Source organism: Heliconius melpomene, chromosome 13 (assembly GCF_056956725.1).
Source record: "Heliconius melpomene rosina isolate 202511_hmr_F chromosome 13, ASM5695672v1, whole genome shotgun sequence".
Classification (NCBI taxonomy): domain Eukaryota; kingdom Metazoa; phylum Arthropoda; class Insecta; order Lepidoptera; family Nymphalidae; genus Heliconius; species Heliconius melpomene.
The window spans coordinates 11,611,007-11,635,741 of NC_140401.1; the positions used below are offsets into that span (position 1 = coordinate 11,611,007).

General features: G+C 30.9%; 1 protein-coding gene across 4 annotated transcripts in view; it reads left to right on the forward strand.

Annotated features, from left to right (window-relative positions):
* Nucleotides 1–24,735, forward strand: part of Ndf (Nucleosome-destabilizing factor) — a 56,404-nt gene that overhangs the window by 26,719 nt on the left and 4,950 nt on the right. For all 4 annotated transcript variants that reach the window (XM_085196425.1, XM_085196426.1, XM_085196427.1 and 1 more), the window contains exon 8: nucleotides 24,020–24,130. In XM_085196425.1, the coding sequence (XP_085052551.1) occupies nucleotides 24,020–24,130 (111 nt within the window). The remainder of the gene's footprint in view (nucleotides 1–24,019; nucleotides 24,131–24,735) is intronic.

Here is a 24,735-nt window from a genome sequence, read left to right on the forward strand (position 1 = left end):
ACCTGTACTCTTTCTGAAATTCGTAGTTTGCCGAAACTTGATTTCCCTGCTTTTACCTTTTCTTCTATCAGTAATAATGATACTAAGAAAACTATTCGAGCCCTCTCCACTAATGCAGTTGGTTCGGATGATATCAGTCGCATTATGATTACTTCAATTGTTGAGATCCTTATCCCTGTAATAACTCATATTGTTAATTTTTCTCTATCCACCAGTCAGTTTCCCGAGAGGTGGCGAAAGGCATTTATTCTCCCACTTCCAAAAATATCAAATCCCACGCTACCATCTCATTTTCGTCCCATTTCAATTCTTCCTTTCCTTTCCAAAATTTTAGAATCCACTGTTCACCAACAGATTTCCACCCATTTCTCAAAATGTGACTTTTTAAATCCACTGCAGTCCGGTTTTAGAACTGGACACAGCACTACTACTGCTTTGTTGAGAGTTACTGAAGACATTAGATCTGCTATGGAAAACAGGCAATTAACAGTGCTTATTTTAATTGATTTTAGTAACGCATTCAATGCAGTAGATCATGAGCTTCTTATTGCTCTGTTATGCAATGCTAATGTATCCGGTACGGCTTTAGAGTGGTTTTCCTCATATCTTCGGGGACGTCAGCAGTCGGTTCGTGTTGGCCAGACTATTTCTGATTGGCATGATGTGACAGCTGGTGTTCCTCAAGGCGGTATTCTATCTCCCCTTCTTTTTTCAATATTTATTAACTCCATTACTTCCATTATAACTTCTCGATACCATCTTTACGCCGATGATTTGCAGCTTTATGTGCACACTAGCGTAGAAAATATTGTTGGAGCTATAAACTCTTTAAATGCTAACCTCCGACATATTTCAGTTTGGTCTTCCAAATACGGCATTAATGTTAACCCTGACAAATGTCAGGCCATAATTATCGGCAGTTCGAGACAATTGGCTAAATTTGAAAAACATAAGTTGCCTAACCTAACGTATAATGGCACGATCATAAATTTTACTAACACCGTGAAAGACCTAGGTGTAATTATTGATGACAAGCTAACTTGGAGCAATTACGTTGCCGATATATCGCGTAAGATCTACGCCTCTTTGCACTCAATGATGCGCCTAAAGAATTTTTTACCTGTGCAAACGAAAATACAGTTGGTCAATACCTTGCTGCTTCCTATTATTGATTACGGTGATGCTTGCTGTTTGGATATGAATAAAGATCTCTTAAACAAGCTCGAACGGATACTGAACACCTGCATACGCTTCATTTATAACCTGCGCAAGTATGACCGTGTATCATCTTCTAGGAGGCAGCTTGGCTGGCTTTCGATAGCCGATCGCAGAAAATGTAGGGTCCTTTCTATAATTTATTCCATCCTTTCTGATCCCAATTTCCCTACCTATCTGTCTTCCGACTTTTCCTACCTTTCCTCTTTGCATGATAAATCCTTACGTTCCCAATCAAACCTTTTACTGTCAACACCTCATCATTCTTCTGGGTACACGTCTAACTCTTTTGCAGTCGCAGGAGTTCGACTCTGGAATGAATTGCCCGAGCCTATTCGGAGAGCTCCCTCTCGTAAAATATTCAAACGCCGGGTAAAAGAATCCTTTTTTAATAAACATGTAATTATATAAATTTTTTTTTATTTATTTATAAATTACTATTATTCATTTAAATGTATATAATGGTTTGTTGTATATTTATGTAGCTATTTTTTTTTTATATAGTGTATATATATATATATATATATATATATATATATATATTTATGTTTGTGTATATATATATATAATATTTTATTGGTTTGTATATATTATATTGTATTTATTATATATATCTGTATGTATTTTCAAAATTGATATTTTATTTTTAATTTTTTCTTTTTTTTTTTGCACGCCTACACTTTTTGTTCTCCCACATGACAGGTTGGCTGGTAGAAAATGCTTGTTAGCGTTAAGCCCGCCTTTTGTACATTTTTTTTTATCTTTTTTGTGCAATAAAGAATATAAATAAATTAGTCTAAATATTGTAAACCTAATAATTAATAATTATTATGCAATTGAAATTTATAGAGCTGCTTAAATTTAATACTTTGAGGTTTATAAATAAAATTCAAAATTAAAGCAAATTCTCTCAATAATTTCTTATAGAAATTAAATAAAAATGAAAAAGCCTAGCTGCTATCTATTGTAGTACACCTAAGGCAATGCCTGATAACGTCTTGATGTAGAGTATTCAATTTCCTAAACAAGATTGTTTTGTAAATTCTAAATAAGAACAATGGAAAAGTAAAAAAATATGAAACATCTCTTATTTCTATAGCCGGATAAAATTAAATTACCTACTTGTACCAACTAAGTACATATCCAGTAACTGAAAAATATAAAATATTTGTGAAAATATTTTTTTATTGTTTTCTTCGACTACGGTCACGTAACCTCGTAAACAAACGTATATTGTTGTGTTGTTGGGAATATTTATGAGTCATTCCCATTCACACTGGCTCGGTTTTTCATTTTATTGTTGTGAATTAAAGTTCATGAAGTATAAGTACCTACATAAGTATAGGTACCTACATAAGTTTTAGACTTACGTTTAGACCTACGTTTTAGATTAGCATTTTGAGCGTGAGCAGAGGAAACCTGGGAACCTAGTGTTAAAACACTGTTTTCATTCTACTTTCGTGTCGAAGGGTTCAAGTTCGAGCGTCCTCGTTACCAGAGCGAGAAAATGAAAATAGAAAATATTTCATTTTCCCGAGGGGGAATCGAACTCACAATCTGTCGCACTTAATAATCGCCCGCTTGTGCCGCTGCGCCACGAGGGGCCTCTAATCTTTGGGATCAAGGACGTTTTAAACGCATTGTTAAAGTACTGTCACTTTCAGGTCGTGCTGATTTTTGATCCGCGAAATATTTCAAGTAGTGTGCCATTTTATATGAGTCGTCAATGATAATAAGTTCAAACATAACTTTGGAGACTGTTTGTAATTAAATAGATATTCTTTCTCACGGCTTATATAAAATAAATGATAAATCACTTCGTTTTCCAAAACGTTTGTTTTAAATATTTTAAAACGTAATAACATAATATAAATGTTAGCTAAAATATGCTGCAGGTGCGAAAATGCTATTATTAATAGTCTTTGCAATATTTTATGATGCGTCGTAATCAATAATATTCTAATATTCTAATATTTTAATATTCTATTGTAGTCTATTTTGTGATTTTGTTATACGAATGAAGAGTAAGCATATTAATCAATATTTCTTAAAATATTTGTTGATATAACTATTTTCATAATTTAGTTATAAAAAACGAATGCTATATGATTTGTGAAAAAGCTATCTTTATATTTAATTGGTGTCGTCGCTGGAACACTTTTAGAATGTGCCTCGGTCAGCTGCAGAGATATTGCTGCAGATAAAAATATTTCTCAAAAGGTCATCTGCTTCGAACGAAGCGTTTTTGTAAATACCTACATACGGTACGCATACGCCTTTAAAATTATTTTTATTTACCTAAATGAGATTTGTTAATTTGAATAGTTTATTTAATTTTCTTACAGTACTGTTACTGTAGAGAAAACCTAGTTTTAAGACTTTCCGTTCCCCACTTTTCGTCGAATTCTAGAGGCACAATGTGTTGAGTGGAGGAACTCAACGCCACGCTTTGCCTTCACACCAGAGCGAAGAAATGAAAATATAAATGTATATAAATATTTCATTTCCTCGAGTGGGGACTGAACCCACTACGATACGCGTTTACGTGTGTACATAAGTGTTTATGGGGCATATCACGACTGGCGTTATAAAACCGTAACCCTGATAAAATAATTTATTTCATCGGGGCTCATTCAAAGTTTTATAATTATGTTCATGTTTTCGAAAGATTTTATTTAGTGCATAATTTAGACCATTTGCATTACATTTGCATACGAATAGATTGATGATGAAGCGAAAGCTCATATACTGTACAGTAATTAATAACGCAACCAGAATTATTATTTTGAATATGTACCTACTGTCATTACTAAAGTTAAGATTAAAGCCACAATATTGTCATAGGTAGGCATTGCTTCAAAATATTTAACATCATGATGCTGGGCCTCATCGTATCGTATTATTTCATTAAATATTATTATAATCCATATATATTTTCTTAAAAACCTCAAATTTGTGTCCGGATCTTAGTCTATATGGGTTGTTAACTTTATAGGCAACAGTAAATTAGCCAATCAGTCAATAAATAGTGTGATCGTAAATCAGCTTTAGCATCGTTTGACCGAGTTCATCGCCCCGTTTGTTTCATTTGTTGGCAAGCGCTTGTGACGATATGGTGGAATGTACCAGCCCTTTTTTTTACTAAAAAAAAAACAGCTTCACGCTTTTTCCCGCATTGGAGGGTAGGCGGATGTAACCTAGTGTTAAGAGACTTGTTTTTCCAATTTTTGAGACATTGCGTGTTAAGTGGCAATTGCGCGCTCTATATCTATCAGAGCAAGGAAATGGAAATAATTTTATATAATCAGCCTACTGAGTGGAAATCAAACTTACAATCATTGCGTTTACAGTTAGACACTGCCCTTTTTTACATACCAGACGTTAAAAAGTTTCTATATTTATGGATAACTCTCTTATTGCAAATATCTATTATATTGTCGAAAAATTAGAAATACCTAGCTAGAATAATATAGAATAGTTTCGAAAGGACAGGTTGATAAATTATTAGAAAATAAGAAAAATTGTTTTATATTTCTTTTATAAGCGCTTAGATTACTTTTTTTATTTATATACTTTTAAAATATTTCTTTATTATCAATAGTAGGTGTTAAATTAAAAAAAAAATTCATTCAACCAACTTTCATTCGTCACTAATGGAATTTAATTAAAGATCGAGGTCATATATTTCTAGACTTATCTTGGAAGGTATTCAAATAAAATCTTTTCAATTGATCTGAAGCAATCTCTTTTGACACGACTTAATACGTAAAAAAATGATAAGTTTTGGATAAGAAAGGTAAAAAAACGTTTTGATATACATATTTGAAACATATGATGTGTGGCGCAGTGGTACAGCGTCTAAACGTAATGGTGTTGGTTATGGGTTCGTACTTACCACGCAACAAGCAATCTTTCGAATTCGGTTAGAAAGGAGAGTGGAGTGTTCTGACGCTAGGCCCTATCTTCATATTTAGCTATGCTTGTGTACAATTAGTCACCGTTATTATCGTTAAATTAAGCTTAATAAATATAATAAAGTATAATATTTCGTTATAATTTATCAAACGGACTCAATATCCGAGCGATCCGATACGCGTGTGTCGGTCACGCGCCGGTATGCGGTCACAATTGATACGTGAAAAGTAATAGCCCGCCCGAAATATGTTCCAATTCTGTATATCACGAACGGACAGTTCATTTGACCGTCTGGCAATAATGTTGATATGTTTGTAAACTTTAAACTGTGTTGTTTATTAGCAAATTAGTCATCATAGTTTGTGTCTAATTTAGCCGGTGGTTGTATATTGAAATCTATTTTGAGAAATAATTGTAGTTGAAGAAATAAATGATTGGCGATCTAGTTTGATAACACGTGCTATTATTGGATTGTGTAAAGTCTTTATATGGCAAAAGATTACGATGCAAAGTGATGTTTATTGCATTCTGCATATCCGAACCCTAATAAAATATTGCCATAACCAAAAGAAGTTTAATATCTTCTGAGAAATACTTAAAATAATCATCTCAGTCTCGTCAAAATCAATTTAGCACATGAGTATCTTATATCGTACTAACTTCTCTCATTTCAGTAGCTATAGATGGGTCATATGCGGAACTCTGTTCAAGTGTTTATGTTACACGTGTGCTACACTAATATGATGACGTTAGTTCTAACTATTGCAAGCGTTACCCATTATTTCCCATTATGTTAAACATTTTCGTATCAAATTTCGTAACCAACTTTGAAATTATACCGGTTTATATAATAACGTAATAAAACCTAGGTCGTTTCGAAAATACCTATTATACCTTAATAACTTTAAAATGATCTAACCCTGCTTACACGCGATAGTTCCTAGGTAAGAGAATATGATTTCAAATTTTAAAAAATTACACATTTGACATTGACATTTGATCAAATTTGTTTTGTGCGAGAATAAATGTATTTTTATAAAAAACCTGATTAGTCTTTTTATTTCTATAATAATGAACAGGCCATTAGCCAATTGGTAATAAATATGTGAGGAGTGTAGTAGCAGCAACTCCCCCAGTAATTTGTTAGGAGCCTTAATTAGTACCAGAGCTAGTTCGTTAGTATCAGTCGTTCCGAACTCAACTGCACTTCTCTTCTTGATTTATATATTTTATTCGATATATATTTTTACTTTACAATTTATGTAATGTTATTTTCTCACCATCGCCACCCCAGTTAAGTACTCCCTTGAGTCCCGCCACTCAACATTCAATGTCTTCAGAAATGAATTTACAGCTTCTGCGGATTACAATATGACGAAAAACAGTTGTAATTCATTTTACATATTTACATTGTGTTTTTTTTTTGTGTGCTCACGTATTTCAAAGTAATTAAAATATGCTACGTTGTTAATATTTTAAAGATACTATAAAGAAGTTTATATTAGCGACCAGTATATTCGTGATACTTATAGTGCGGCGAGTGACGCACGGCGCTATCTATGTATGTTTGTTTGCACGGGTAATCGCGATCGCTATTGCAATGCCGTAATTATGGTGCCAGCCAGGTCAGCTGTGAGCTATGGCTTGCAAGGGGCGAATTTATTTGGCTAATTTAGTGTTTAAACCGCTTTTTACTCAGTTTTTTTACATTTTGGATCTCAATTTAACATTGTTCGCCTAAGTAGAGCTGATAAAACACATTGTAAATATTTATATTTACAATGTATACTCTTGAGTTAGATTTATATAACTCTTAGTGTCTTATTTAGTTAGTGACAACAAATATTTATTATTATAATATTTATGTTATATTCTCGCTATGACTAATTTAATGTCGATTGTGCGTTTAATGTCTTATATACAGCTACAATTGTAAATGATAAAACCACTATAAAAAAGTGTCAAGGATACGTGGAACTTTTATGTTGATTGTCGTGAATAATATTTTCATTAACGTCGGAATGTGAGAACATTAGCTTAGTTAGGTATATTTCTTTATTACTTGGATTTCTTTTGTTTACGGTAATAGCATGCCAAATTAGCCGTGTAGTTTACTAAGAAGATCATTAATTGCTTTTTATGACTTCTATTTTTCATTAATTTCTTATATAATGATATAGTCAAGTCTTCGTAGCCTAATTACAGTACAAATCATAACGCAATGATTATGAGTTTATATTTTTTTTAAGCAAATCCGCAGTCAAAATAAGTAAAATGCAGTCAGTGTTCAACTTAACCTTTTGACATTTCAAATGCAGATTTTCACAGAATGTGCGGAATGTCGTAATGTAACTCTAAGTTCCTCTATAATTTTAGTTATTATAAGTATTTTTATTTTGCAAAGTATACGGGATATAGAAAATGTGAAAACATGTACCTGTAGCTAATGTTCATAATATACTTGTCATCTCATAATTATGCAGTTTATCTTATCTCTTGCGTTAGATAAAACTAACAGTGTGGTTTGCTGGCATGTCACTTGCTTTCCAGTTTTTACATGATTCAACTCTATTTGACTAAAAATACTCCTAGCTCATTTTCTAGAACATTAACATTTTGATGACTCCTTTTTTTTGTTCTTTTATTTTAAAACTATTTTAAACAATCTTGTACTATGTATATATTTGTTACTAGTTATATTTTTGAACTTAACGTTTCTAATATGTCTAAATGTGGTTAAAGTATGCATGTTGATAATCCAAAGAAGCCTAGAGGAGTAAAAACTACTTCTTAGATTTAAATATAATTTTAAATATAAAATATAGAAGTTGTTTTAAGAATATAATCTTAAGGTAAATTTGTATATTTATTTTACTACTTTGTTTTCTCATATTTCTCATGAAATACTTATTTAAGTATTGATTTCATTATAAAAATGTGTATCTGGAAAAACAATAGCCATTTAAGTAAATCATAATCGCATTTTCTATCTATGATAAATACATAGGTCCTCAGAAACATGTGGTAATATTAATTAATTTTCCTTCCTCCGCGAATTAAACGTGAACAATATTTACATAACGCGTTGCTTGTTTTATAGCCGTTAGGTCACGTTGCTGGAGTGACCTGGTTTTGTCAGAGCTAATTTTGATATGAACCTTATTGTTATTTATATACTAATTTCATTATTTTTATAAGAATTCAGTCTATTCATCTATATTTTATTAATTATTATTATCTATTTTATAAATTGTTGCTGGTGGTGGTACCTACAGCTACTTTTTCTTTTCGGAAGATATTTTGAATTTGAATTGAATTTGAATTTGACTTTCTGTAAGATACTATATATATATATTATAAGACCCTGGCGAACATATATACAACTAAGTATGCTTACATTATCTTAACTGCTCTTATTACAATATGTTTATTCTTGTATTACACTAATGATTATGCAAGTTATTATGTAACTCCCCACCTGAGTACCTACAGTTGGATGTTTCTTTCTCACCTCTTTGTTAATTCTATTTCCGCATCGAACGTTTTTAGCTTTAAACAACAGATTCTATTAATAAAATGCTTGAAAGTGATCTTTAGTTTTGTTTCGTACCATATATGAATTGTTATAGAAGAATTAGGTAGTCTCGGAAAGTGATGTTAGCTTAAGATGTATATGCGTGTGTAGTTATATACATGGTTTAATAAATCAAACTAGTTGACAGGCCGGTCCTCATTATTCTTGTTGTCGTTGATTGAGGATGTACAACTAAACTTGACATTACCTACTATGTATAAGAATATAGCAAAGCTGTACCGACAGACAGAATCATAGTGTCAAGACACTCCGTTCTTCACTTTTGTTCTGAATTTAAACCTCAATGTTGCCGCGTTTTATCTTACCAGAACGAGGAAAATTAGAATAATTTAAATATAATTATATTGTCATGTGACGAATTCCACTTGTAATTATTATCAATCATTAAATTACACTAAAAAACACACCTTATATTCGCAACGTCTAACCGTTGCAATATTCAGTTGTTACATAGTAGGTCATTTTTTTTGCCTTAAATGGTTATATTTGAACGAAGAGTTTTTAGTTACTATTTCAATTTACTACTTTATTGAGGTTAAATATTGATAACAAATTTGTAACTTGTATATATATTTGTGGCTTACTTGTAAATATCGCTATTTAAAATCGTCGTAGCACAGTGGTGTCTACAGATGGTCGCAGGGTTGACTTTCGACGATCAGTGATCTTATCTGGAAGATAAAACAAAATGCTTCGTTTTGTCTATAATTTATAGGTATAGTTCTAGTATTTTTAAATAAAAAGTAATTGTAGTTATACAATTTATTATTAGTCAACGCCTGTAATTTTAGTGGAATACGCCGCGCCGTCGTCGTACCATTAATATTCATTTGCGCGTAACCTTCGCTGTATATTTGAGGGTGCACTGCAGCAAGTTAAACCTTAAATGAATAAATATATAACTACTGAATATCGTAGTGCAGTAGAATTGGGTGTTACCGCGGTGGTTGTGGGGTCGATCTGTTTTAGGAGTTGAAGTGTATGCTTAAAATTATTTCAAAAAATGACATGGATGAAGTGTGGTTTGTAAAAAGACCAACTTTTTCATGTTGTCATAAAAGATCAAATTAAAATTACTTATTTTCTAACAGGTATATCCAGTAATTTATTCGCAGGTAATAAACTTCGCTTCAAAATGGTAACGGAATTGCCAAATAACCTCAGCGTGAAGAATGAACACGCCATGTTTGATATTCAGTAGGCCATCGGTTTCGCACTGTTTGCATTATCAATGCCACTCTGTTATTAGATAACTTTACATTGTAATGAAATCATAGATCAAAAGAAGATAATATATTTTCTTTGATAAATGTTATAAGCGTATTTATTTATACATTCAGACAGCATCGACAGGTTGTGAGTTCAATTTAGACAGACAGACGGACAAAATATATGCTTTTTTGATATAAATAACATTATTTTAAAGGAATATTTTGATTAACTTTTCTCTGTGTAAATAGAAATATATAGAATTTGGTCTAAAGTACCATTTTGTCACACTTTTGCTCAACTTTGAGTTATTATGTCTAAGTGACAAAAAATTACTGTAAGGTATAGATATTACATATATAGTATAGGTATTTGAATTCCAATCCACTGTGTACAGCGAGAGACTTGCAAACTAAGCCACGATACGGTCACATTAATTAAACGATATAAGATATATAGGCACATAGAAATATAAAGAATGTTATTAATGATAGCAACGCTTTATGTATATTCAGTTGTTATCAATATGTATATTGTCGTGTTATTTTTGGTAATTACGTATTTATTACGCACGTTATTGTCCAATGTTTATTAATATGTCCACAATACAATGTGAGCATCATATAAATGTGAATAGACTGGACGTTTTGAATCCTATAAAAGGCTACATCAATTTGAACGTCCATTAGAATTGAATATATTGTACTTATTTGTTTTACTAATATCATTCTTGTGTCTAGACTAAATGTCTAAATGAAGTCTTTAAATCTCGACAGAAAGTGTAGAACGGGGCGAGTTATCACTAGGTGCTCTTAAAATAAACCATGCGGGAGATATGTGAAAATTATTCTTAAAAATATATCGAGTTAGTAATATTTTATTGTTTTTGTTAAATTTTGTTTGCGTGTTTTTTGTTAGAGCTGATAATAATGTAAAGATTATATTTTTTACTTAAAGCACTACGTATTATTATTATATTTATTTTGGGCTCTACGAATAAAAATAGATATTTTAAATGTAACAACATTATAAAATTCATTTCAATTATACTTTTGTACAATATCTGTATGTGTTCATCTGCCACTATTTGACAAAAAAATCTTTACCTGAAGTGTTTAAAACCCGCCGTAGAGGTCTTGCAAAGCCGAAAGGGCTTCGTCGTCTTAATGCTCTTGAGTTACCTAACCTAAGCAACTTTTAGTTAACTAAATTTACCATGTGTTTAATATTTTACATAAGTATTAAAAACATAAAAAAATGATAATTTAATACTTAAACACTTTACTTTTAACAGATAGTAGGAGGCATTTTACTATTTCTGAAATTAAATGGTGCATGTAGACTCTAGTGTAGGCGTCGTTTCGTTCTCATTATATTTGGATATAATATATTATGAGCAATACTTATAATTTCGGTCCAACGTCAATTACTGGAGCAATGTCTTCACTATAATACGATATACTTATATTAAATAACCATATTTCGGTACTCTTACAAAGTAAAATATTCATAATATTATTTACATATTTGTGAAAGTATGTACGATTAAATATAATATGTATGTTACGCTATTACGCAAAAATAGTTAAAATTAGGTTATAATGTGTTAGATCTAATACAGGATATATTATTTATCTTAGTAAATATCAGATAACATGATAACTGTTATCGTTTTGTGTTAAACACGTTTCTCATTTCTCTTTGGAGCTTCTATCTATCAATAACCTAACTTCACCTGACAATTCTTATTGTGATTCGGCTATGTATTTTAGCTAGAGAATAGACTGCAGTATGTTCTAGCCAGTCGTTCAAGGTAGAAATAACTCAAATAATGACTTATTTTTCTTCCCATACACACCAATAGTAAAAGTGTTCAGCTACATTACATTGAATTGTCATTTCACAAAAATAAGTAGTAGTGCCAGTCGGACTCGCCCACAGACTTCTGCACCAATTGCAGGGTTGGTATGAAATGAACTACAAAGTATATAAGTTTGTAATGTTTTTTGTCTATGAAATACCTTGTATTGCAAGTTCTAACTTCGTGCCAATTTCATCAAAACGACGGATGGTTATCCGTCGTTTTGATTAATGCAGTTAAGCATTCAAGAAATTCAACATTATCAATGCATAAATGCTCGTATCTTTTGATTACATTGACTTAGAAGCTTTATATTTTCTGTACTTCAAGGGACCGTACAGGTTAATATTTGTTATTAATTTCAGCTTGATACCTCCACGCGATCTCGATATAAATGGTCTTGACAGACGGACATACAGTAAACACCTATTGAGTTACGAAACTCTAGAACAGAACTATTTTTTGTACGTCTGTGCACGCTAATCTCAGAAACGGCTTAAATGATTAAAATGCAGTTTTCACTGTTGTATTTCGTCTAACTTTTCTTTTTTATTTTAGCTGGCGAAACCGTGAGCGGATCGCTAGTACGTAATATTTGTATATATATACATACACCTAGTCTATATGTTCGGCAGCGTCTGACAATTCATTTCCAGTTTATTATTTTCTATATATGTATGTACGTCTTCCAATATCATTGATATTCACGACGTCACGCGACCACGCTATATTTTAGCCCCAGGGTTCATTTGGTGACGTCAGTTAGTAATAAGTGAGTCAGCTGGGTTGGGTTTCTTTTGTGTTAAAATGATTGTGTATAGTGAATTACTATTAAGTTCAGAAGGTCGTGGGTTCAAGGTTTTGTTAGATATGTTTACCTAAATTGTTAATTATTTCATATAAATTAAATATTTTATCTTCTTTCTTAATAATTAGTAAACGTCGCACAGCATACTTTTTTATTATTGTCAGTTGAAAATGTAAAAGAGGGTCCAAAGCTTTATAAAAAAGAGCAGATGCTTAAATAAAAACAGACACGGTTCGTTGCTTTCTAGACTGCATGCGGCTGTTATTGCATATTATTTATGTATATAGAGTATTGTATAGAATATTTTACAGAAAATGAATGATACATTTCAATAGTAGTTACTATTTAGTTATAGTATATTATATTACAATATTTATTTTTGTATGTACGCGCAAAGCAAAGATTACACAGATCCAATTAGTTGATCCTGTTAGCATTACTACTATACCCTGAGATCCGGCCGTTGAATCCTGCATAAACGAGTTTTCTTAATTAAACCTATATTAATGAATAATACATGATTAGTAGAACAGATTACACCTGGGTTGCCTGGAAGAATCCTGCCGCAATCACCTTTAATTACATTTTTTCGTAACTCGTTTTTGGAGAAAATTGCACCAATACGTTTTTTATATGAATCGCACATCATTTGAAAGATAATCGCATAAGGAATTGGAAAATTAAGGGTTGCCAGCTCTCAGTCTGCCGCAAGTCTAGGGTTGCCTGGCTTAAAGTTGTCACTAAATGTTAATAATTTGCACTCATGTGTTTTTTTAATGAATTATATATCAAATTAAAGCTTATTTTTTTCTGAACACTATAAAACAGGGTTGCCTGGAAAATTCCTGCCGCAAACAGGGGTTGCCAGCGTTTGAAATATTTTATTCCGGTTCCGTTTGACTATGAGAATAGACGATGAAATGCGCGGTCTGCCTTATGTTTTAAAGTAAAATATTATATAATAGAAGATCAATCTTAAAATCAATATTTATTCTAATTGTTCACCTGTTAAATGATGATTTTAATCATATTAAGCACACGCAGAAAACTATTTAAAGATCATAGGGCAGAAGAAATCATTCTTATTTTTCAAGTAAAATAATAATCCATAATATTGAGTCTTCGCAAAATTTATTTAATAAATAATAATATTTAGTTAAATAACCCTTTTAAAACAACTAAATTATCTAATTAAGTAAATGTTTAGAAATATCGATCTACTATAAGGTATTAATTACAACATGTTTCCTTAATATAATGAGAGGTGACAATTATCGCGGATATTTTTTTTATTAATTAAGAAAATGTGGAAAATTACATTTCAATAAACAATCTCTCTCTCTCTCTTCGCCCTCTGCTTGTTTGATTTGACAACGCCGTCCGTATCCGTAGAAAGAACTATGGCGCCCATCTTTTTGGTACGAATATTTACGTTTTTGCAAAGTAAATGAAAACTATTCAACTAATAAAAACTATTAAAAAATATAGATAAAAAAATGTCGCTAGCAAGAACTTCTCCGTCTATGCTGATAGTTTTTAAGGTATTTAGGTCTGAACGAATTGTTCTTATAATTATAATAAAACGTAATCACTCACTAATGTCCCTAACTTAGTATAATCAAAACTGAGGCAACTCCCACGGCCACAATTGTCTACATTTTATTAAACTATATAATATTAAATATTAAAGTATACTTACGTTTTGCATTACAAAATAATTAAAAAATACTTCTTTATATTTTTGTTTTAAAACAATGAACTTTTTGTAACACTGTAAATGATAACCGTGCATTGTGTCACTATTTAAAAAAATGTCACTGTATTTAAAATTCATTTTTTGGCGAAACAATAAGATAATTTTACACTTTTGGAAAGATTCCTTGTTAAATTCTATCACATTTTCACATCTTCATTTTTGTCAAGTAAAAACGTCTTTACTCCAAAACTAAAGGTAAGTAACTAAGTAATATGCTCAAAAACAACTCATTTGGCCATCTGCACTTTTATTGCATTTAGAAACAATACATCTTCGAAAATAATTTTATTGCATTTGGTTTGCTTTGTATGGCGCCGCAAAATGTTTATCTATACTAAAAAATAGCTAACTAATTGATATTTGCCGACTCTTGATCATAAACCGTAAATAGCGTTTATTAGTCGGCATTACTGTCGGATTTTCTTCAAATTTATTTTGCTAACTTAGTTTTGTTTATTATAATTCTATTATGTATATTTTCTTTATCTTTTTAATAATTTGCTTTCCTATGCAAATTATTAAAAATTGCGTGAGAAAAAAGAATTGCGGCAAGCATTGTCAAATCAAACAAGTAGAGGACGAAGAGAGAGAGAGAGAGAGAGAGTTCATTGAAATGTATTTTTCAATATAATTAATTAAAAAAATATCCGCAATAATGGTCACCCTTCATTATATTAAGGGAACATGATGTATATGTATGTATATGAATACCTTATAGTAGATCGATATTTGTAAACATTTATTTAATTAGATAATTTAATTGTTTCAAAATGGTAATTTAAATTAATAAATAAATATTAGTATTTAGAAAATAGATTTTGCAAAGACTCAATATTATAGATTCATTATTTTACTTGAAAAATAAGGATGATTTCTTCTGCCCTATGATCTTTAAATAGTTTTCTGCGTGTGCTTAATATGATTAAAATCATCATTTAACAGGTGAACAATTAGAATAAATATTGATTTTAAGATTGATCTTCTATTATATAATATTTTACTTTAAAACATAAGGCAGACCGCGCATTTCATCGTCTATTCTCATAGTCAAACGGAACCGGAATAAAATATTTCAAACGCTGGCAACCCCTGTTTGCGGCAGGAATTTTCCAGGCAACCCTGTTTTATAGTGTTCAGAAAAAAATAAGCTTTAATTTGATATATAATTCATTAAAAAAACACATGAGTGCAAATTATTAACATTTAGTGACAACTTTAAACCAGGCAACCCTAGACTTGCGGCAGACTGAGAGCTGGCAACCCTTAATTTTCCAATTCCTTATGCGATTATCTTTCAAATGATGTGCGATTCATATAAAAAACGTATTGGTGCAATTTTCTCCAAAAACGAGTTACGAAAAAATGTAATTAAAGGTGATTGCGGCAGGATTCTTCCAGGCAACCCAGGTGTAATCTGTTCTACTAATCATGTATTATTCATTAATATAGGTTTAATTAAGAAAACTCGTTTATGCAGGATTCAACGGCCGGATCCCAGTCTACTAGTTCACTATTCTGTATTTAGTAGTTAGTATTTTTTAGTTAAACTAACCGTCGTTGCGTTATTTTTCTCACTGTCTATAGTTTATTCTATTGTAAGTTAAGATTGGAATTATGTGACGGATAATTTCATATGTAATGTATGTTAACTAGTAGATACTTATCTAGAATTGTTATTACTTGAAATAACATAACTTGATATCATCTATATTAGAAAGTGACATACTAAACTATGATATTCTGGCCGAGTTTTATTATTTAAAGTTCTTTTTATCGTAGATCTGCTTAATTAAAGGACGACGTTGAATATCACCCTACACGTAATGTTTCTAAAGTAGATAATATAATATTGTATCGTTCACTAGTTTCATTCTCTCTTTGTATGCAAGAACAAGTTATAGTTAAGATACATTGTCATATTATATTCAGTATTGACGTAATACCGTTACATCTCGTGCATGATGATGCATCTCCAGCAATTTCAAAGATATTCTTATCTTTTGACATAGTTTACGATTTCATTGCAAATTTTTAACAGTTGCCAAATTTATATTGTTATTTCAAAATGTATCTCTTGATAAGAAAACTAGATAAACGTAATCGTAATACGGAAATAAAAGATTACAGTGTGAAGCGTTACGATTTCGTAAACCCGATTAAATTACTTAAAATCTCACAAGATTTTTGTTTTATTCTTGCGTTCACTTTTCTAGGAATATTAAATATATAGTGACTAATATTAAAGTTTATTATTAAAGTGTATTTTGTCACAGTGGCGTCGGTAGAGATGTTTGATGACGATGATATACCGTATTAAATGATATAATATGTTAAATTGCGAATTTATTTCAATTATATAATGTATTGTATTTTAATTTATGTTTCTTACTTCTTTGATACTTTTTACTCTGTATAAAATAATAGGTACAAAAAATATTGGCATTGAAGAAAATAATAAAATATATGAATATAAAACCAATCATAATGCATATTAGAATAATTTTAAAAGAAAACAAGTGTTTCTCTACCTATTTTATAGCAAGACTTATGAAGAAAAAAAACACCCTCCATATTAGATGGTCGCGTTATTTTCATATTCTACCAGAGACCATTTCAATAGTAACACTAGAGAAATGTGTTGTTTTATTGTTCGGCGCGGTGAAAGACCATGTGACCTAAAAAGGCGCAATATCTCGTACTGACTAGTTCGGTACAGAACAATGGCGACAGGAAATTCACTTGTTGATTGCGTTGAGAGTAGAATTTGTTAATTATTTGACCTTTGTTTTAGTGGGGAGGCCTCTTTTATAATATTAATACATATTATTGGCAGCCCGATTTTTTGAGATATTGCGTATATAACAGCAGTACTTAACGCCGCGATTTGTCTCGTTACTGGAACTGAAAATAAAGCATATTTTAATTCATCATTGAGTTTGTATTACGGTAGATATAAGAACGCAGCGATGAATATTGATCGAAACATGTACAGACACTTGACCTTTAAGAAGCTTTCTAACATACAATAATAATTTAATACCTACACACCTCACACCTCCACAGTGCCCTTTTAATTTATTTTTAAATCGATATATTTGTTGCAGATTTGTATAGATTTTATATCATATAAATATAATCAAAGGATGCATAGTTTAGTGCGGCAGCGAGTTATCTACTGTAAATATTAGATACTAGCGGACGCGCGCAGCTTCGCTTGCGTATTTAGGGTAGAATTCTAATAACCCATGAAACATGTGTTCAATGAAATATTTTTAAGAGTCTAAATTTAAAATTTTATAAAAATCGGTTTTTCCATACAAACTTTCAACCCCTTATTTGCACCCTTAGAGGAAGAATTCTAGAAAACGATGAAACACGTGTTCAATTAAATACTTTTAAAAATCTAAATTTCAAATTTTATAAAAATCGGTGCCTATTTAATTTTTTTTCTATACAAACTTTGAACCCCTATTTCACCCTTTTAGGGTTAAAATTTTTCAAAATCCCTTCTTAGTGGATGTCCAGATTACGAAAGTAAACATCTGTCCAAATTTCAGGTTCCTACCATCAGCGGTTACGGCTGTGCGTGCGTCTTACCTCAGTCAGTGAGGACAAGTCCTTTTATATATATAGATTACGGTTGTAACATTTCGGAGCTAGATACGGATATAAGAAGAACAAGATATCGATTTTTGATTAAATTTATATCGGGCTATCCGTTAGTTCGGATAATTTCTCTTTTTTTTTCTTTTTTATTCTTCCAGTCCTTTATTTTTTATCAATGGTTGTCTGTAAGAGATAGCTTCAAGCAATAAGATCGCCTTTGCATACATGTTTTTATTTGCTTGTTTAGCGTGCCATTTGTATTTTTTTTCTTATTCGTGTGCCATAAAGTATATTCGATTTTATTCTAATTTCGGTCACCGATGTTATAGACAATTTGTAATATTTGTTGATTATTTTTTCCTACTTCATACTAAGCGATAGTATGTCGATTCGACAAAATTAAGAACTTGTTATAACCAGGCCCATTTAGACTCCGGTCATATTTGAAATTATCCCAAGTTTTCGTCGGATTCCGGGACGTTTACAGATAGTTATTTATCTCGGTTGTCCCCGATAGTTTTAGTTACAGTTATAGAGCTGCATAACATCCCTGCTTATAAGTGTATTGATATAAATTAAAAATGATTAAGAGTTAATAATCTCTTCTACCGAGAATATACGAGATATGCGTGCGTTTGTAAGTAGTAAAGACAATAGAACAAATACCCTCAGCATAATTTCTATGGTTTATGCTCTTCAAAAAAACTTTTGAAATATGTAATAAACGCTACCAAAATTCTACCCAACATGTGCCAAATTTTACGAGCAAAACTAAATTATCTTTTGAAAGTATGTGTAAGTCACGTCTTGGTGAATCCATCCTATTTATATAAATCGGTTTAGCAAATTCGTCATAACACTCTTCTTTACTGGATTGCCAAATACCACACAGGCCGCATTGCGACGCGTGGGCCTTATACCTTACAACTTTATACATTTGGCACTCATTCTGGTAAATGCAAGTTCAAAACTGAAACTCATAATAACTAATAATTACTTTGTGACGTGCAATGCGGCTATGGAAGTTCGTTTGTAGTTACTTTTAAATTTATTACACGTGGTCTGGTGTGTACACGATGATTTTGATAATAACCCTGTGGTTCAATGGAACAAGCGATGAGACCTTTAACGATGAGTTTGAGTACTATCCGCATTTGGGGGAACAAAAGATTTTAATGTCCTCGCTCTGGCAAGACAATAAGCTGCATTTAGTTGAACGGTTTTCTAGAATTGAATGGATAGCGAAATGTCTTGTTTTTTTTTAAATTTCTCATAGTTTATGTATAGAAAATATTACTCAATACAACATAAAAACTCACATGCAATCGCGTTATTGATTTGTATGTGAAAATTAATTAACCTAAATTTGGTTGTTAGAGTGCGAGGTATTGTCGAAATTGAAATAATTGATATCTCCCTGTACGTAATATATAGAAATATATGCTAAGAACTATCATGGCTATCAAAATGAGTTTTGGTTAAAAGCAATTACCTTCATCGTTGATGAGAAATTCTAATCTTGATCATAGATAAGGGTGCAATTAAGTGTAATGTTTTTCTACATCAATTTACCAAATCACTCTAAATGTTGTTTTAATTTTTACCTTGGTTTTTACAATTAAATATTAATAGCTTTAGAATTAGGTTTTTTTTTGGAACGGCTTGTAGCTTGTATAAACTAAACTATATTTTGTACGTTGTTTATAACTGTGAAATGTAACTGAAGTTAAGAATTTACAGTATATCTCTTGAAGTGTTTATTAAATTAAACAGTTAAAACGGAACAGTAAACATTAACACAATTTTCTATTGATTACTCCGACCTTGTATGATGCTTTAACAATATTGCAGGAGTATCTCGTTCATTCAATAAATTCTCGCTCCGCCACAATTGGTCTGCGGTTGGCGTTTAGCGTTGTGTTCCAGATCATATAATATTTATTGTCTATCGATCTACATTTCGACCTACATTGAGTCAAATATATCGAAGTTGCGGAGATAACTGTAACGTCATAACAGTACCTATTGACATGCTATAACTAAATTATAAGAAACTATCATTCGAATTTATAGTTTTATCTGTTTCCTGATTGCTTGTTTATTTTAAATAGAAAAAAAAAAAATGTCAGCAATAACATTGTTAGTAGAATATATTTTTTTGAAAACTTTATTTATATCTCTGCTTGTCGTAATATAACTATTGTACTTGTAATTCCATTAAAAATCTATGTTCGCTAAAACACTAAATTCTTTACTAGTATGTCTGTAAAATAGACTTGTGTTAATTTCACTATTTTTATTTTTAATTAAATATGTCAACATAAGCATATAAACTATTTACAAATTTATATAAATTATATAATGTCTCCTGCAATATATCAAAAGTGCAATAGAGCAATATATAATATTTTTTATTTGTTGCACCAAATAAACAATATACGACTGTTATTAATATAATACAGTATAATTGATCGATACTAGAGATACTATCGATCACAATATTAACTGCACGCAGTTTGCACTTGTAACCTTAATACTTTACTTTCCCAACAAAACATTCAAAGGCTGTGGCGGTTACAACATGATTAAACGACTAATTAACAGTATTTGTAATTTACAATGCCGTATACTTATTGTATTGTTTTATTATTGTGTAGGTATATGTGAGTTATGTTCATACATTCTGTCGAATCGTCCACTTTCACTTATCCGGTTTCAAACGAAGATTCATCTTCTAAGCTATTTAAAAGTTCAGTGTGCCAAACTTTATATTATATAATATGTATAATTTATGAAAATTTGACATTTATTACCAATTTTATTTAAAATTCTTCTTATTATTATTATTATTTAAGATTCTTTTGAAAAATGCATTAACGTTCTTCACGTTTACTTTTAGCCCGGTAATGGATTTATGTAGTTCTTCATACGAGGAGGAGACGACACATTAAGCCGCAGAATTGTTTTAATTTAAGCAGTATATTTATTCAAATAGAATGATGGACACGGAATCTTAACCCATGGACTTTTATTTAATAACCGACTTGTTTGCATTGCGCGATCAAGGGTGTACTTTATAACAACGAAAGTGATGATATTAACTATAACATATGTAAAACTAAAGAATAAATATTTATAGTTTTGTTATAGTTATATTGTTACGTAATATATGGATTGTCCGGTTACTTAGGAAAGTCCAATGTGGTTAACTACAATGAATATGTGTAGGTACTTATCTGAAGGAGTCTGGCGTCTAAAACTTAGTTTCCTTGTATGTTAGCAACAACAACTATGCCTTTAATAGGGTTGGTTACGAAACACTTTTGTGTTTTAAATGTTAACTTGAATTTTCGCATACAGAAAGACCTTAGTTGTAACTTCTAAGTCACTCCGTATTCCGCTTTCCAACCGTTAAGTGGTAGACCCCGAAGTCACTGTTTATCATAGCGGGGAAATAAAAATAATTTATACACGCGAGTGGGTATCGAACCCACAATCATTGCGTTTGCAGTCAGACATATGTAGTATAGCGGCTTCATGGCTTGTGTTTTTTATTACTTTCTAAGTTTACATTTGCTCATTTTTTTCCGCAATTATCTAAGTTAATTATACAAAAAATTTAAGTCACTACATGTTCAGTTGTAAGTATGTAGTAACCCTAGCAGCATTTGTGTTTGTGTAGAATAATGTAATACTTGTTAGCTAACTGCTATGTGGGGCGCAGTGGGCGATTGTTTCTATTGACACCATTCACTACTACCAAATTGAAGTAATGATAGGCTATTTTAATTTGTACTTTGTTGTTTATATTGTTAGTATGTAAAGTATTGAAATCTTAGGTCAACTATTCTTAGTGTATAGTTGATTGACGATTGAAATACAAAGATTAGGTTGAAATGTAAGAAAAAGATAGGTAAAAGTCATGAATTTAGATTGATACCAATGTCGGTTTCGGTAATCAGTTTGTACTTCAAAACAACAAAAAAATCGTACAAAAATTCGTTCTTCTAATATTATTGTTATTCTACTTAGTGCCAAAACACTTTGTTTTCCAATATTTTAGAGACGTTGCGAGTGAAAATTTCTCTTGCCATCTATACTAATATAATAAAGCTGAAGAGTTTGTTTGTTTGTTTGTTTGTTTAAACGCTAAGATCTCTGGATCTACTGGTCCGATTTACTATGTTTTTGTTTTGTATGAAAGCTGCATTCTTCAGTAGTGCTATAGGCTATATAACATTACATTACACATATATAGTAATATATTTTAAAGTACATTCTAATTTGACATGCAATTTATTCTGCCATGTTAATAACAACCGTCGCGTCGCTACGCAACCGTTACCGCGACATTTTGATATTCATCCTTATGAAAATAAATATAATAGTCACTCTTAACATTTTATCTAGATTGAAATTATAGTTTACTGTAACATTCTAATAAATAATTAAGGAGATGTTACTGATCCGAAATGACCTAGCCTACGGGTGGCATAGTATGTGTATGACCGACGCGAACGGGCAGATGACGTTGACGGTTTTATAAATTTTCATACATTTTCGAACTTTATTTGCTGTTTTTAATTAGTTTAAAATACACTTTGGTTCTCTTCCTATTTTAATTGATATTGCTCGCAAAACTTTTCTAATATTAAGAATATCCTTTAGTTGCTTTTACTTTTTATGTTGGTACATTTCAATTTCTCAGATATTTTTTCTAATAATATGCCTCTACTTATTATTCTTTTTGATTATTTAAGCTTATATTTTCTTACTAATTCTATTGAAAACTGAAAATAATATATTTAGTAAATATTCTTATAGTTTAAGCAGGCGTAGCCGCGTCCGGGTCCACTAGTAACATATAAATATCTTTAATAACTAATAACTTAAAACGTGCCCTTGAAGAAATGGATCAATCGTTATATTGTATTGTCAAAGAAATATTATTATAATTAAAACTTTGTACATTTTATACGTATACGTATTTTTTATACTGAGTTTTATTTTGTATTTTTAGTAGGTACGAATTTAAATAGGATTGCGCTAATTCAAGTGTTTAGTTCTTAATTTTGATAGGTACATTGCAAAACTGGCATTGACCTTGGATTAAACCAGACGCCTCTTAAGACTGGATACTTCACTTTTATAGTATCTTATTTGTTTAACGAGATGGTAAATATTTGCACTTCGGACAAATGTACCTATCTACGTATAATGACTTCATGCTTCTTTTTGTATCGATCTAGAGAATCATCACGTGTATTATGTGTATTATGTAGAGTTGTTTTCTTTTTATAAGCGGAACTTATTTTTGTCATATTTTCTCACGCTTACCTTTGAATTCAATTCAAGTTAGTATTGTTTTTGCATCTTTCGTATATTAATTATTAAAACAGTCAAAGTTAGTACTTAATGCTTAATATATTAATAAGCTAAAACTTTCATATCAAATTATCTTATTTATAAAATTGACGCGACATATAAAAAAATTAATCCATTTCTCGACCACAATACAATATAATAAATAGCACGTTAAAAATCCCAACGTAAAAGTATAGCGGGTAAGAGCCGTTATCAAAATGGCCGCTGCCATTGCGGCGCGGGGTCGTTGACGTCGCTACGCGGATCGTTGGCGTGGCGCGTCTAGGGATGTGCCATTGAAATACTACTAGCGCCATCTTGCGGTGGTTTTGGGTGAAACATAGGTTAGGCAGGTGAACGATAGATGGCGTTATATGTAGTGTATAATTAATTTTCTTGTTTTAGGTTTTATCATTTGTTTTGTATTAAAAGTATATGTAATAAAAATTATAATTAGGAAGAAGTTTTTTTTAATATTTAAAATGATATCTCTATATAAACATCTTTATACTACTTATCACACAAGTAAAGTGAGTTAGACATAGTAGTAATCCCTTTAAATACTTATTGTTTTTTAACATTTATGGTTTTTTTTAAATAGAATTTAAAATGACATAAAACTTAATATAAATAAAAATCAACTGGTTTTTTTACAACAAATTAAGTGATTTTTTTTCCTTTTGATCACAGTGTAAAGATTTTGAAAAAGTCGGTGCCACTATCGCGGTGACACCATGCGACGTGGTGGAAGAGGCGGATATCACCTTCTCCTGTGTAGCTGATCCACAAGCAGCTAAGGAGGTAATTTGAAATTATTAATTAATGTAAATTAATAATAATTATAAGAAATATTACCCTTTAACTTTTAAAATTTTGTAAATTAGTAGCAAGGCTTGAACCAGCTCTCCTTAGTTAATTAGAATAACAATATATTATTACTATATACTAAGTATATTAGTATATATAAAATGTACTAAGCACACTATTGAACTTTAAAAATCTATAGTAATATTATAAACCTGAAGGATTTGTTTGGTTGAAATTCTTAGGAACATAAATGAAATTTTAAGAAACCACTTATGTTGGATATTTCTTTTATGGAGACCACAGTACCTGCAGTAAGAGTCACCTCGGACACTTAGTCTACGTCGCGTGTCATACAGAACTTTTAGTTATTATTATTTGATCATAGGGGTGATGCTGCAGATAAAAAAGTGTATATAATAGAATCTATAACTATAGTAAATAGTAGGTTTTTTGTTACTGCGGTATTATTAATAAACTATCATATATGATATATAGAAGCGACATTATATCGACATAACCTTTCTCTCCCGACCTCTGACCCGCTACACAGAGGTGATTTATGGTTCATCAAATTCTCATCAAATTATTACTACGCTGAT